This window comes from Malaclemys terrapin, chromosome 7 (genome assembly GCF_027887155.1).
Source record: "Malaclemys terrapin pileata isolate rMalTer1 chromosome 7, rMalTer1.hap1, whole genome shotgun sequence".
In the NCBI taxonomy this organism is placed as follows: domain Eukaryota; kingdom Metazoa; phylum Chordata; order Testudines; family Emydidae; genus Malaclemys; species Malaclemys terrapin.
In genome coordinates this window covers 78,222,181-78,238,632 of record NC_071511.1, presented here as the reverse complement: position 1 = coordinate 78,238,632, position 16,452 = coordinate 78,222,181, and the positions used below count along the sequence as shown (strand labels likewise).

The 16,452-nt window shown below is 42.4% G+C and overlaps 1 protein-coding gene across 8 annotated transcripts in view; it reads left to right on the top strand.

The window, feature by feature from the left end:
• FAM13C (family with sequence similarity 13 member C) overlaps positions 1-16,452 on the top strand; it is a 246,127-nt gene that overhangs the window by 189,739 nt on the left and 39,936 nt on the right. For 7 of the 8 annotated variants that reach the window (XR_008445678.1, XM_054034905.1, XM_054034904.1 and 4 more), the window contains 2 exons: positions 10,803-10,887; positions 11,282-11,347. Coding sequence is in view for 7 of the 8 variants with exons in the window: in XM_054034905.1 (XP_053890880.1) it covers positions 10,803-10,887; positions 11,282-11,347 (151 nt within the window). In the remaining variant the exon portion in view is untranslated. The remainder of the gene's footprint in view (positions 1-10,802; positions 10,888-11,281; positions 11,348-16,452) is intronic. The other variant, XM_054034900.1, reaches the window with a different exon arrangement.

The following is a 16,452-nucleotide window of genomic DNA, read 5'->3' as shown; positions in this document are numbered from 1 at the left end:
TGATCTTCTCTGTGAAATACGATAATTCCTCACAGTGAGAATTTCTGTAGCTTATAAAAATATTTATGGTCCAGAAAGTTCTCAGGGGAGCCTGGCTTTGTGGTCTCTGTAGCAGAGGAGAAGCCGGCTGTCTTTGCCTCCTTCACAGCAGTTTGAGGCTGTGTGTAGTTTAAGGGGTTAATACTGATCCATCAAACTCTTTATGGTTTGGGATGTGTGTCCCAGTTGCAGCCTGTCTGCCATTGTCCAACCCAGCGGTTTGGATCATCTGGGATGGTCAAGTGGACAGTTCGTACATCTGTTCAACCGGATGTTAGGGGAAAGATGTTCTCAATGGGGGACTGTTGAATTTGCTCCCCAAAGGTATGGGGAAGAACTGAACCTGAGTTTCCTGAACTAGGCCATAGTACATAGTATTTTCGTAGACTTCTCCTGAACTGGCAGTTTGAGGGAAACTGTAATGGAGTCTTTGGTGGTGGTAGGATTTTTTTGGAGTGGGGAAAGTCAAGGGTGATTTATTTTTTAATTGGCATTTTAACTAAAGAATATATAGAAGAGTTTTGGTAGTTTGTACCTGGAGCTAGAGGCTTTGAGCACATTTTTAGAAATGGGTTAAGAGGGGAAACTAAGATGTAAATAGACATGTCATACTAGGATAAGTGACTTTTGTGTCACTGTAGACCTTCTGCAACCTCACAGTTCCTCCATACCATGATATAATCAGAGTGCAGGTCTTGTTGTGTTTGATCATTGTCAGTAGGTTCCACATAGAAAGGAAATTACTACCTAGAAATGCCATCATGTATCATTTCTATTTTCTGTCACCTTACTGCAGTCTGAAAATTTCCTCGTTTTTTAAAGTTATGAACTGTAATAATCTATTTTCAGATTAATACAAGTAGTCAAGAAATTTTTCTTTGATCTGGATTAATGAAGCTTTTACTTTTTTCTTGTGACACTGAAATGGAATTAATTAGCGCTCACCCCATTCTTTTGAATTGTTAATTGCTTTGAAAGGATGCTAAAGGTTGAATAAACTGTGCCTTACAGAGGATATTAATTACCCCTTTCTCAAACTGGTAAAGCACAAACTCTTATTAAGGTGACCATACAGTGAGCTTTCCAAAAGATGTTTAAAGTAAAGATCTATATTCATGCAGATTTTCTCTTAAATATTCTTATTCTGACTTTAAGAAAGTTTAAAAATGCATAACTTTAAATGTTGCCATGTGTTCTTTCAAGGAAGCTTATGTTAGAAATTCATGTCAAACTATATGGAGCCAGATTCTTATTTCATTGACATAGAAGTAAATCAGGAATAGTTGCACTGAAATAGAACTGTATGAGAACTGTATAGTTGCAAATAGTGGTGTTGCACTAGCATAGAACTGTATGAGGTCAGAATCAGGTCCCAAGTATTAGGAGCTAGAGCCTCAGCTGGTGTAAATCTGTGTAGCTTAATTGTCTTAAATGGAGGTGACTCTCAGTTTATAATCTTACCAAAACACTATTAAAGTTGGGGAGCACACTTTGTGACTTAACTTTTCTTTATAGCCGTATAATTTTTTGTTTGCTTCTCTGACCAACCTCCTTCTCTTAGTAGCCTAGACCAGTGGTTCTCAAACTAGGGCTGCCACTTATTCAGGGAAAGCCCCCGGCGGGCTGGGCCGGTTTGTTTACCAGCCGTGTCTGCAGGTTCGGCCGATCGCAGCTCCCAGTGGCCGCGGTCCCCTCAACCCGCGCCACTTCCTGCAGCTCCCGTTGGCCTGGAGCAGCAAACCGTGGCCACTGGGAGCTGCAATTGGCCGAACCTGCGGATGCAGCAGGTAAACAAACCGGCCCGTCCTGTCAGGGGCTTTCCCTGAACAACCGATGGCCCTAGTTTGAGAACCACTGGCCTAGACAAAAACCTGGCAAATAGTCGGTTCTCTAGGAACTGGCTGTTTTCCTAAGGGTTAGTGAAAAAGAGAATTTTAACTAACGAGCTATGCCTCCTTGTCCATGATATCATGTTGGTCTTTAATCAATACAAATGTTGATGTCTCAGCTTCTACTTCTGAATCCTCAATGATTTCTGTAGCTTTTTGAACGTGTTCTACAACTCTAAAGCTAGTCCACTCTTTAATGGTAAGACAACTGGGGGGAACGTCCATTTTGGTGGAGGTTGTAAATTTATAGGTAGAAATAAAATGTTCTTTTTGGCACATGAGGTCCACCCATCGGGACTTATTGGCTAGCAGTGGCCACTTTTCACACTGGGCGAGAAAAGGAAAGGAGTGAAGGCTTGGAAGCTGGGCTCAGGACGAGGACGCCATATCTGAATGTAGCATTTGAGGATACACCCATATCTCTAGGATAGTGACCTGTAGAAGTGTGAGCAGAATGTCAGGGGCTGGCCTAGTATACCTCTTCCAAGGCTGCAGCTCCTTTTTGACCCAGGAGACTGTCCTGCCCTGAGACAAGTGAGCTTTGATGCATAAAAGAGCTACATACACCTCTCTCAAGAAAAATCCAGTCCATTCAGTTAGGACAGATCGAGAGTCTGTTTCCTTTCTGGGGCCTTGCTAACAGAAAGATAAGTATTTGGACATTCTAAACTCTTACACTTAGTCCAGATAAAATATTGAGACACTCACTATATCAAGGTTATGCTATAATTTTTCCTTAGCTAAGTTTTCCCAGGGTCAGGGCCAGTCCCAAGGGAGCCAAAACTGGATCAGCAGTAGCCAAAGCTGCTGTGCCAACAGGTCATTGGGCGATACTGGCTTATTTGTGGCTGGTGCAGAAAAAAGCTGTGTCAAAATTTCTGTGTCATGATCAGAGCACTACCTGATGGCATATCCTGGAGGAGGAAGACTGCCTATTGATATTGGTGGAGTCCTGGAGCAGAAATAAATGTTACCATTTATTTCACTAGAATTCGTTTGTCCTGTTATGGTGTGTTTACATACTTGAGCACCTTTTCATTACCACTTTATCAAAGGGTATGTCTACACTGCAGCTGCTACCGTGCATCCCAGCCAAGGTAAAAAGACCCTCGCTAGTTCTGCTCAAGTTAGCATGCTAAAATAGCAGTGTGGGCATTGTGGTATGGGCAGTGGCATGGGCTAGCCACCTGGGCTCAGACCCAGGTGGCCAGGCAGGCTTGTACTCAGGCAGCTAACTGCTGCCACCTGTGCTGCAAAATTATTGCTGCTATTTTTAGCACACTAGATCAAGCAGAGCGCTCAGTTTGGTGGTGGTAAGGTCAGATAGGTTAATTGGATATTTCAGTCTCTGCAGCATTCTGTTAAAATCAGAATTATATATGCCGATATCCATGTAACAAGTTGTTATCCAGGACATATTCAGAAAATTATATAAGTGTATTTGTTGTTAATTATTTTTAGCCTTTCCACAGTCAGTGAAAATCCGCCATCCACCCACCTTCCACAGATGGTGAAAAATATAATTTATAGCATCTGAATGCAAACCAGCTGGTAAATTACAGCATAAGCATTTCTAAAATACAATGTTAGGCATTGTAGTCTGTGTGACTGCGTTTATATTGGCACTTACCATAAGTGCTATGGGTAATTTTGAAAAATAATTAATAGGACGATTCTAAATTAAGGAGTATAATTTCCCCTTGATATGGGAATTAGTTGTTTGCATTCCCATGACCAACCATATTTGCCTCTGCCCTCCACATCAGTATTAGGCAAGTTAGAGACACTAAATAGGTCTCGCTTGTATGCCTTTGTCATCAGGGAGAAGCACAAGGGGAAATTCAGTGATAGGATCAGACCCTCCACTAGCCTGCACTTTGTGCAGTCTTTTACACTTGTACCAATGGCAAAACACTACCATTGTGATTTGGTATAATTTTCCATTCACTTTGCACCTGTGTAACTGAGAGCATGAAGTTCGAGGGAGTGGAGAATCAGGCCCACAGCCTCTCAAAAACTCTTACTAGCTAATTGACACATGTGGAACACCTAACTAAGCCACCATGGCCACTAAAGAAAGGCTATTGCCCGCTAAAACTCATGATCCACACCATTGGTTGTGTCTGTTTTCAGTTGGAGAGAGCCCTACGGCAGAATCACTTACCAAGTCAGCTAGTAACAGATGGTTTTTAAAAAGGGTTTTTTTTTTATATTGACTGGCAGTGATTAACTAGCCACCTTGTTGTTTCCAAATATTATTCAGTGGGGGTGAAATTCAGCAGCCCTGGTGTGGAGGGCCAGCAAAATACTCTCCCCACCACCACTTAAAATTCAACAGAGGGCAGCACAGGGGGTGATCACACAAGGTGTATCTCCTATGCGCTGCAGAAAGGCTCTTCACTCTGGTGCCACATAGGCTGATGAGGCTTTGGAGAGAGATATAGAGACAACTGCAGGTAGGACCAGAAACAGCTAAAGCAGGGACTGCAGTACTGGAGGGGTGGGTAGAATGGGTGGGGCCCAGCTGGGACAACTCCTCCTCCTGGCACCCTGGAACCCAGAACTGTGCATGGGAGACCCCACATACATTCACTCTGGGAGCACTAGGACCTGTTACTTCCCTTTCCACCTGTCACATGGACTTGGGAGAAAGCTGCAAAGAGGCAGCAGCCAGAAATGCCAACTGGTAGGGGCAGAAACAGCCAAAGCAAGGAACTTCAGATGTTTAAAGAAATTTATATGGTTTTGACTGGGCTTTCTCTACCATGTGCTGATTGGCTGTTTTCTCTAACACGCCTCTTCCTCACAGTCTTTTCAACCTCAGCATCAGCCCACACCTGCCTCTTACCCTCTTCTCCCTTGCCCTGTGCCCTCACCCCCTCTTTCTTTCAATGACTCCCCCTCCTTTCCTTTCCTTTCCTTTCCTTTCCTTTCCTTTCCAATTAGTTTAGCCCCTCCTAACATGCCCACCTAAAGGAAAAAATATGAAACTAACATGACGTTTGCCAGCATCACATTGTTCACTCTGCTTGCCCCTACCCCCACCGTGTGTCTGTCTATTTAGATTATAAGCTCTTCAGGGCATGGATGGTCTTTTAGTTCTGTGTGTACAGCACCTAGCACAATGGGGTTCTGGTCACGACTGGGGCTCTTAGGTGATAGGATAATATAAATAATAAGTGGGCTGCATTTATGCAGATCCAGTAGCCCTAACACCTCATGGAAGTGGCACAGGAAGAGCTGTGTCTACTATTTCAGACCATAGAAATCATATAAAATATATAATTTTGAATGAATACTGATGAAATTTAAGTGATTAATTCTGAATTAATGTCTTGATCTTGCAAGCACTTATTACTGGGTGCTTAATATTTGAAGTACTTATAGCAGGGGTGAAGACCAGCTGTTTATTAGACACTGGCTCAGAAGTCACTATCAATACTGAGTCACATTTTTGAAAATATTTGAAGGATAAGGAGCCAATTATGCACAACACGTGTCTAATGTCAGCTAATGGACTGGCAACCCAGTGCTGGGATGCCTCAAAGCAGACATAGAGTACATGGGTCAGACACTGCCAAGAAAATGCATCTTCATCCTGAAAGCCACAATCTCTGAAGGAAGTCCCAGAGATGGAGTCCCAGAAATTCTAGTGATGAACATCATTATTGAAGATAAGGAACCAGGGGGGATGAACCATCATGAGCACTCTAAGAAAAATGCTGCGCTGAATAGAGTACTTGCTTGAGTGGAGAGACAGCATGATTCCCTGGATCCTGCTGGGCAGATCTGATATCTTAAAGTGGCCAGAAGACAGAAGTGGTCATTCCTCCCTGGAATGAGAAGATCAAGTACTTGTAGATCCTATGTCTGGGGCAAACCTACCTTTTGGGTATCGGATAGCTAATGTACTGGCTAATGCCATCAAAGGAAGAATACCAGTGAGACTTCTAAACTCAAGTGTGTAGGCTGTGGAGTTGTATCTTTAAACCAGAGTTGCAGGGGTACATCGGCCTGAGGAAGTGGTCCCTTAAGTGGAGGTGACCTTTGCAGGGAATGGAGATAAGCTGTTGGTGACAAGAAAGGAGAACAAGTTGCCTCTGCTAGAGAAGGACGTGGTAGGAAACTGCCCGTTCCAATTAAGGAGCCCCAAGGGCTGACTCCAGCACAGGTGGCCGAATTGAGGGTGTCACTAGAGAAGCAACAGAAATCTTTTCTAAGGATGACTGTAGCAGGGCAGTTACTCTGCTCCTGGAAAACAAGGTTAAAAGCTGATTGGGTGTGGCCACAACTGTGGCTGCCTCCCCAATCAGGCCACACCTGAGACTAAGGATCAGTCTCATTCCAGCTTTGAAGTGGGAAGGACCTAGCTGCCTGGGAACACAGGGTACCAGAAACAGAGCGATGCTGAGGAAAGGCAAGAGGAGCTGGGGAGCTCCAGCCTGGCAACTCCCAAGGCTGAGGCCTTGTTAAAGGCCCAAGAAGGTACTGGGGCTGCAGAGGGGCAGCCCGGGCTTAGGCAGAAGCAGCTGATCCAACCCCCTTGCCAATGATGAGTGGCCATTACAGACTTCAGTTTGCCCCAGTGAGTGGGGGCTAGATGAAAACAGGCAGTAGCCACTGAGGCAAGGTGGGTATAAGGGATTGGGGGTTCTCCTGGTTGGGCAGAACCCCGGAGTAAGGAGCACCGGGGACTGGGAGGGACACGAGGCCTGAGGCAGGCAAGACACTGGCCAGCAGGAGGCGCTTTGGAGATGGAGCTAATTCCCAGACTGACCAGCAGGAGGTGCCGTGCCGGTGAGTGCTCAGTGTGCTACAATGACCAAGACTTTGGTTATACCACCCTGGTTATGCATATACACACGGTGGTCACTAACCCAATGACAGCAGAAACATCAGAGAAGATTTCCCCAAGTGTTTTGAGGTTAAAAAGCATGTCCAGAATCTGATATTCCAAGGTGTTCTTAAGGAAAGCCACAGTGCCTGGGCATTGCCTGCAGTAATCATGATCAAAAAGGATGGCAGAGTGGTTTGGTTGTGATTTCAGGAAACTGAATGAAGTGACATGCAAGGACATCTACCCACTGCTCTGTGCGGAGAAATCATTAGATGTGTTGGGAAATGCAAGAGTGTTCTCAACTCTTGCTCTGACTTTGGGCTATTTTTATGTAGCAGCGGAGGCACAAGATAGGGAAAAGACTGCAGTACCGACTCCTTTCAGGCTGTTTGAATGGACATGATTACCATTTGGCTTGTGCAACGTGCCTGCTACATTCCAGAGGCTACCAGAGGGAGTGTTGGCAGACTACATTCTGGACACCTTGTTGATATATGTAGATGATATTACTGTGTTCTTCAGAGACTTCAAAAGTCATATAGAAAAGCTGGATTTGATCTTCGCATATTTGAAGGAGCATGACTTGAAACTGAAACCTAGCAAGTATTGCCTTCTGCAAGTGGAAGTCAAATTCTTGGGCCATATGATGTTGACGGATGGCATGCAGGTAGAAAAAGAGAAGACCAAGACATTGGAAAAACTGGCCTGCCTCTACTACAGACAGTTCATCCCCAAATTTCCACACATTGCTGCACCTTTACATCAGCTAGTGGCAGAGGCGTAGCGAGCGCCCTCTGTTCCCTCCGACCGGAGGGGGCCCAGCAAGGAAGGGGGCCCCTAAAAGTGGCAAAATAAATACCGCATTCCAGTTTCAGCATTGTAAGGGGCCCCGCCCGGGCGTATGTTCGGAGGGGGCCACGTTCTTTGTTGCTACGGCCCTGGCTGGTGGGCCAACTGGGCTGAAAGAAGGGGAATGACCAAGCACTACACTTTGTGTGGGATGCTGCCTTGTCAAGAAGACTTCGATGAGCTAAGACTACAGTTAATGACACCAGCTGAACTTGCATATCCTGACTTTAGTCTGCCTTTCATAGTGACCAGAGATAAGATCCTCCATGGCCTAGATGCGGTACTGAGTCAAAAGGAAAGGGGGGCTGAACGTGTGGTTGTGTATACAAACTGTAGGTTAAGGCATTCAGAGAAAAATGACAAGAACTACAGTGCTTTTAAGCTGGAGTTGCTTGCCCTTAAATGGGCTGTCACAAAAAAGTTTAATATACTCTATGTTTACGATGGTTTCAGATCACAATCCTTTCCAGTACCTGCCAACCACCAACCTGGATGCTGTTGCGCATTTTTGAAGTGCATTGCAAGCTGGGAAGACAAAATATCAATTCTGACTTATTGTATTGACTGTCCCTAATGGAAGAACCAGAGGAGAGTGAGGACTTAGAAAAATATTTCCTAGTAATCCTTGAAGATGTTGTGTGGGTATGCCTGTGGCTGGAGGAGCCAGAACCTGAGAAATCCTTTGCCTTTCAGGAATTACCTAATGATTTCAGGGTACTCCTGGGAAGAAGTTCAGGTTCTGCAGCAGCAGGGTAACATCAGATTAGTCCTAGCAGCAGTTGTGAAGAGAACTAGATCTATCTGGACATTTGGAATCAAGGACCCACAATTCAAGAAATTAAGCCAGCAGTGGAAACAACTTAAGTTTCACCGTGGACTGTTGACCTAGGTTTTATATGACCCAAGAGAAGGAGAAGAGGTGAGGCAACTGGTAGTGCTGGTATCACTATGCAAGCAAGTTGATGAGGCTAACCATGACCACGGAAGGCATTTCAGAGATAGGAGTACCCTGGAGATAAGTTATTACTGGCCCATGAGGGTTAGTGATGTCCAGTCCTGGGTTAAGCAATGCAAGCAAGATGCCCTAGCCAATGACATATTTCTTCGTATCAGCGCTCCTTTAATTTGCATCAATGTTACAGCCCCAATGAAGTCTTAGCAATGTACTACACCCTGCAAGAGAAGAATGAAAATGTGTTAGTCCTCACTGACATGTATATCCAGCAACACATCCAGGTCCAGGAAGAAGATACCGGACTTGCACATTTGTTGTAACTGAAATTTACTGCACTTCAGAGACTGCTGCATTGAACCTTACCCAAGCCACTTCCTCTCAATGTTTATGCTGCGCAGTGTTGTTTAATCCCCAAGAAATGGTGTTGGTGTAAATGGAGTGTGTGAGTGTTTAAGTGAATTGCAGTGATTAAAGGGTTACCAGTGAGTTAGTAATATCCTGGAGTAGGGGCACCCTCATCCCAGCCAATAGATGCCCATGGATAAATATCCAGGAACCCCTGGGCTCAGTCTTTCCTGTATGATGTGAGTCCTATTCACTTGGCACCTGGAGGGAAAGTAAAGATGGGCAGGACCAGGGGGAAGTGCATTCAGGTGGGGACTCGGATCCTTTCGTCACTTGGTTCAGCCAGGGTACTGTGTACAGAGAGAAATTTCCCTACTATGGTGGGACAAATCCCCTGCTTACACACAGACTGAGTCGGAGGCTGCGGAAGGGAGACCTGGACCCAGATTATGCCAGTTCTGTGCCTGTTGGAGATTTCCCCTTCCCTGGATATACTCAACAAGGAGCCATTTTCCACTCCCTTGCACTGCCTGAATGCCACAAAGGGAGGAGATCAGAGCTGGGAATCTTCCCTTACATTTCTATTTTATTGCCCACAGCCCAAATGTACCTTTAACAGAAAACTCTACTGACCTGGGGTTTATAAAGTGGCTATGTCACAAGAGAGTAAAAATTGCATTGACTTATGAATTTGCATGATACATCACTGATTATGGTACACAGGGGAAGCTATAATTTGCATAGATGTTTGGGTCATCCCTGTTCAGAAAGAATCTACATCTTGATAACCCTGAGCAGATATAATTAGGGATATAAAATTAAGGCTACATAAGCATGAGGACAAATATTTCTGGGGCAATGCTGATTTTGTCAGCAAGTGCCTTATTGTTTCACTGGGGCTTGGTTTTATGTGTTTCAGCTATGTGAGCTTTTAGACAGCCCTCTGCATTTTCATGCATCTTCCATTGCTGTCTGTATTCCCCTTGAGGGAGGGTAATTGAACATACAGAGCGTCAGGAGTGACTCATTTAATCCAGTCAGGTTGTGATTAGGCTTTCAGAGCATTTACATCACAGCAAGATGCTTGTGTCAGATTGTACAGCTGAATATTACACTCAGCATTGAAGATTAAAATGAAAAATGGACCAAGCGTGAAACAGTAGCTGAAGGTACTGGTATAGATAAGCAGCCTTGTCCTCATTAATTTGTCTGCAGTGAGCGACAAAGATCTGTTAATTTTGTCTTTGCAGCTGATGGAAAATGATATGATAGCCTGATAGAACCAGCAACAACCTCCCTACAAAAAATATCTGTACAAGAACAAATCAAAAACAACCTCTTCCAAGAATCCCGAGGAAGACTGTGTAGCTCTCAGTAACTCTTTGTTCACTGCGGTATACTTCACAATATGCTGTAGAGAGGTTTTGTTTTTTAGGGGCTTTTTTATGAATGGTAAACTGGGAGGGGCATAATGTCATCAGATCCTGATGTCAGCACAATGAATGAAATGCTTGCATAGCATATTGCTCCAAGACCAAGAAAACAGACACCACCTCAGATTGGCTTCCTAGAACAAATTGTCTTTTGCTGACGAAATCACCATTCCCACGTGTGTTGAATAATCCATATAAGTTAGGATTTAGATAAGCAGAGGACATGAAGATACACATGGAATAATACAAATTTGATCTCTTACACATCCCTTTAAGAGCTGTTGGTGGATCACCCCTTCTGCAGGCACTGCTAATGGGCTCAGTGAACTGAAGACGTGTCACTGTATTTTTGTTGTTTTCTATCTAGCCCAATGTTCTGCTTTTGCCTGCACAATTCTTTGTTAAAGCTACAAGCCCTTGAAACTGACTTGTGCTCTGCATTTTTGCCAACCCAGGAAGAAACTCCTCAGGCTTTCAAGGATCCTCCAGCCCCTTCATCAATTCAATCCAGTGTGCAAACTGATGGGGCTAGTTGTGGAGGTAAGCTGCTATGTCATGATGTGTCCTCATTTGCAATTACAAGGTAGTCTTATGTTCCAATATAATCTAATACTTGCAGCCCCATGGAACACAGCACAGATGAAATGTGAAGGCTGAAGCACAATGAGCTGCTGCAAATGCTAAAAATGTAAACAAAGGGATAAGATGTGTTAGTAAGGGTAGAAATAAATTGCAGCAATCTTCTACTTTTCCTAGGTACCGCATTTTGCTTTACAGGCAATTTTAAGAGTCCAGATTCCTTCTTTTTTAGTTTGAGCTGTATGTTTCTTTCAAGAGAGTTATGTTCTTTATTTCTTTACTGTGTTGCATCTGCATTGTGTGTGTGATATTCTGCCATTTCATGTAATTCTGTTTTGCAATTTTTTTTTGTCAGAGCAATGTCACTTCATTTCTCCTATTATTGATTTTAATTTAATGCATCAGCAGAGAGATAGTGAAGGTGAGTTTTACAGCACGTTGATTTTAATCATTCATGAATCTGCCTTGTCCACCTTGCATATTATGATGTGTTCCTTTTTCTTTTCTTAGCCCTATTCACAGAAACTAATTCCTCCAAATAAATGGCCCTAACACTTGGCATCATTTTCTGTCTGTTCATAGTTTATAATCACAGGGCTGGCTGAATCATGATTTTAAGCAGAAGGGGAATCATTGTTTCTGAAAAATAGGTCATAGTTAATAAGACTAACATACCACACAGAGGAATGATATGTAAACTTAAATTGTGTATGGTCAACATTAAGGCAAATAGGTCAGTAACATGAGGCCTAATCCTAATTCTGCAAGGTAAATTTTATGGATAAAAGAAAGGTGAGTTCAGAAAAGCTTATGTCAGAAGCTGTTTGTTTGGATTTTCTGTAAAATGCGATTATCTATTTTATATTCTTTTTATTACTTACGCTATTCTACTTTAGACATTCTCAAATGATGGTGATGTACTGCAAAAAATAAGGAATAGTTACACATAACCCTAATCATTGAAAATCTAAGCAATGCAAAGGATGATACATACTGTAGCCAAAAAGAAAGTGTAGCATTTTGGCTTCTGAATTGATTAGGAATAGGTTGTTTGGGTTTTTGTGTGTTTTTTCTGGCTGCTGCAACATAGGTGGGAAAACACCTTAACAGGTTTCAAATACAGCTGTAGGAATTCCTAACAAGCCTAGTTTCTCACCTGTATATTTGAGTCAAGAATGGAGACTATGCATATACTACACAGGGCAAAGAGGTCTTGTAGTTTGCACTAAAACTGCATTGGCTCTTCCATTCATTGGCAAGGTCAATTTTTTGTCCTTTTCCAATTTAACACAAATATTTTGCTTCTGCAGTTTCATAATTCATAATCAGAGAACACTTGATATTCAATGGAAGACTCTGCAACCTTTACCTTTGATTTGATTCTGACTGTATTTAAACTGTTAAAAATCTCCCACTTCAAATAATACTTACAGCATTAATCTGTTCATTTACATTTACACAGCAGGATACTGGAAGATGTAGCACTTCTCTCACACAGTCCAAATAGAGCATGATCTGCCATTCAGTCGTTTCCAACCTGTGCGTTAGGGGAAGCTTGGTTATGCATTAGATATACATTGTTTTGCAGTAGCACCTGCTTTTGGCTGTTTTTGTTTACTGACTTGTTATTTTAACATAAATAACACCGGTCCTTTTTCTCTCTCTCTTAAACTACTGGTGGAATTTATCAGTTCAATCAGTTGAAACACAGTAATCACAGAGGTCTCGATTCTGCTATCAATTATATCAATGTAATTTGGATGAAGTCGGTGGATTTATACCAGGATAACTGATATCAGAATCTGGCCTTTAGGGTATTTTTAGTGCTGGGCAAATAATGGATATTTCAGTTCATTGGGAATTTTGAAATATTGAAAAAAATATGTTTTGGGTCAAACCAAAATTGATTATTTTTTTTAAATTTTCAGTGAATCAAAAAGTTGAAAAAAATGTAGAGTTGTGTTGAAATGTTTCAATTTGGGGGCATTTTGCCAGAAGCCAAGGAGGACTAGATTGCCAAAACACTTGGGCTAGGGAGATGGTGTGGGAGAGGAGAGAAGGACCTGCAGTCCCTTATAATCTTTAGTAAAGTGGTGAAGGTACTCTCCAGGGATGTGGAAGACCTGAGTTCTGTTTCTCCTTCTGCCTTATGTGGAGAAGGAGCGGGAAGTTAGGTCTCCCAGTTTGCAAGAAAACTCAGTACAAATTCAGAAACCATTCCAGGCTGACCAAATCTGCATTTTTTTCAGTGAATAAATAGTGATATTTAAAATTTAAAATGCATAATTTTGTAATATAAACATGATTACATAATAGATTTCACTTCTCTGATTTCACATTCCAATTAATAAAAGTAAAGGAAATACCATTTTTATGAACCAAGGTTAACTAGAGCATACATTGTTTTGCCAGTAATGCTTAGGATGCAATTTTTTCTAGGGATCCCAAAATGTTTAGTGACTCTCATTCTATAAGTCCCTGAAGACTGTGTGGGACAAGCATGTTCAAATTTACTTACGAATCCATAACTTCTTGAACCAGTCTTTGTATAAGGAGGCTATGATGAATTTCAATGATCATGTATTCAAACATATTAAAATAGGAGGAAATAAAATTAATGAATGTAAATAATTTATTAATAACTTCGCATAACTTAGGGGTATGTGGCTACATAGCTAACAAAGTGTGTATCTAACTGTGAGTGGTTGAACTATAAGAAGTTTTACACTTCTTTTACAAAAAATGCTAATTCAATCACTGACACAGTATATATTTGAATGCATATGTATATTATACCTATATATGTAGTTTTTCACATGTAACAGATGTGGATAATTTTTATTTTATTTAACTGTTTAAGAACGTCATGTGAGAACACAGTTTTGAAATTGTTTCTATGGTAGTTTTGATGTCCCCATTGATCAGGCATATTGCATGTTTTGCATGTGTTACTAACCCTTGGTTTAATGTCAGATTATGAGCTCTGGTTTAGTGCTGACATTAGACCAAATTTGTCGGATTAGGATAGATGTAGGATTGGAGCCAGTTTGCTGGTTTGGGTTAAGGATGGTTTTAGCTTTTGATTTTTCACTAAGGTTAAAAGGCTAGGGTAAATGTTGGGCCCATTCATTGGTCTAGGCTAAAGCCTGGGATCCTTTGAGGGCCCAGGCTGGAGTATAGAGTTGATGCCAGGATTGTGGCCTGAAACTGTTAAGATTGGGGCCAACTTGTGAACTTGGGCTAGTGCTAGGATGCCATGAGTTTAGGACCGTGGCTATGGTTGACATTGGACTGTTTTATGGGCCCTATCTAAAATTGTGCTTGGGTCCTGTGATGGGGGACACTCTCACCGCTTGTAAGTGCCTCTTGCCAGGTGGATGCAAACCTGCACTCTCTCTGTCTCTCTCTCTTCACGGTGCCCTCTAACGGCTGTTGCCCTTGTCGGGCGGGTCTTCAGTGGCTCAGCCCTCCAGCCAAGTCACACACAATCAATATGCATGAACGCACAAACCCTTTCCACGGTAAAAAGTCCAACCAGGCTTGTCCCTGTGCCATTGGTGATGTCTTTAGCCATTCCTCTGGGCTCAGTTCTCAGCCCCTTCTGGGCTAGCTTTAAGTCTCTGTCTGCCCAGGTATAGAGCAATGCCCCAAGGGCTTTCTCTCTGGAGACTCTTTAAGTCCTACCCTTCACTTGGGCCTCTAAACAAGCCTTATCCCCTTCTCGGGGCTTAGGTCACCCTGCCAATGGCCAGTAGGGGGACCTCTACCTGCCCAGTACTCCAAGTCCTGACCCAGAGACCCTATAAATAGCAGCCACGTGCTTCTTCCTGCAATAGTTGCTGCTGCTATTCTCTGGGCCACTTCCCACTTAGCCCCTTCCTTTTCACCTTTACCTCAGGGCTGAAGTTCTTCCTCGTGGAATGCCAATGTCAGCAGAACCCATCTTCTGATTCTCCCTGGAGTTCCAGCAAGAAGCATCTTTCTTGCTCCTCTGGTCTCTGCCAGGAACTGCTCAGCCCCTGCAACTCCTTTTATCTGAGCCTGCTGAGCTTTGATAGGATGCTTCCCAGGCCAAGAGGACCCACCTTTACTGCTCCTTTTCTGGGGTGGGGTGTGGTAGGATCGCAACACCTCCAGCAGGGCGCCTCAAAGGGCCTGGTACATCCCATCACAGGTCCAATTTAGGAGCCCAGGGTATTTTTAGGGCCAGTTCGTGTGTTTAATCTAGGCTTAGGGGTATGAGTAGTGCTGTGGTTGCCTTGTGCCCAGCCAAGCTGTAATGAACCCCATTGTTCAAACTTTGTCCATCACTCAGTCTGACCTCATAGTGCTGTGCACACTAACACTTATGCCATTGAAACTTATGTCACACAGAGGTCTATTTTTTCACACCCCTGAGCAACATAAGTTTTGCTGTCATAAGTGATAGTGTAGACATGACCTTAGCTTGCCCAGAGAATAGACAGTCTTCTTCCCCCGCCCCCTTCCCTGGGCAACAATGCAACATATAGGGGAAACTAAGATACACTCAGGATTCATAAAAATATTACAAAAAATTCCCACTTCATCACATCTTGTATTTGGCAGAAGTACAGATTTGTGAACAGCCTGCACCGAGAGCCCCAGAATCAGAGTGCAAAATATGGAAATCTTTCTGCTGCCCTTATGGTATTCAGGGACCTGCCAAAATTTTAACAATGCCTTTTTTTTTTTTTTTTTGACAGTGCAAAACCCAGTACTTAATATGGTTTCGGAATAAGAACACTTCCTTTTAATTATGCTATTTCCACCTGTCCCCACAATGATTCCTTATGTTTCTCAAAGCTTGAAAAGTATGCGAAATTTAAAAGGAGTTAATACAGTTCATTCCAGAGGACACCACAGTATTGTTTTTGAGGGGGGGAAAAAGTAGGTTAGATTCATGTAGTAATTGTATTATGCCTTTTAAACCAATGAAGGGATTCACTGACAGAAGATAGCATTGTTGCTTACCTTTGCTATGTAGCATTCGTTAATCCATTTATTTCACATGTGAATTGTTTGTGCAAGTCACCAACTTAGGCAGGTACAATGTTCTAGCCTACATTTCTTCAAAATTCCTTTCTGCATATTTCACTGGAGAAAGGATTTGGATCTCTCACATACTTTACAAATTCTGGACAATATAGGTCTGGGGAAATCTTTTTCCATGTATTTTTCCATAGTGTGTATCTTATAACCCGTTTTTTTGTCAGTTGATAACCATGAAAGTTATAAAAGACAGTGTAAACTTTTTCATTTTATTTACATTTCATTGTAAATCACCAGCCTACACTATATTTGGTGGGTTCACAAAATGTAAAATGGTCATTTATATTAAGATACATTAAAAAGATTAAATAGTGCTTACACTGTTAGCTAACAAATGATATTCTGTAACTCTGGAATAGAGTATTTTGCTGTTTTTAACATCATTACATGCATATGTAATATTTTATTTTGCATTTTTATTTTACTTGTTTTCCTAAATTGTGTAATTATGGGTCA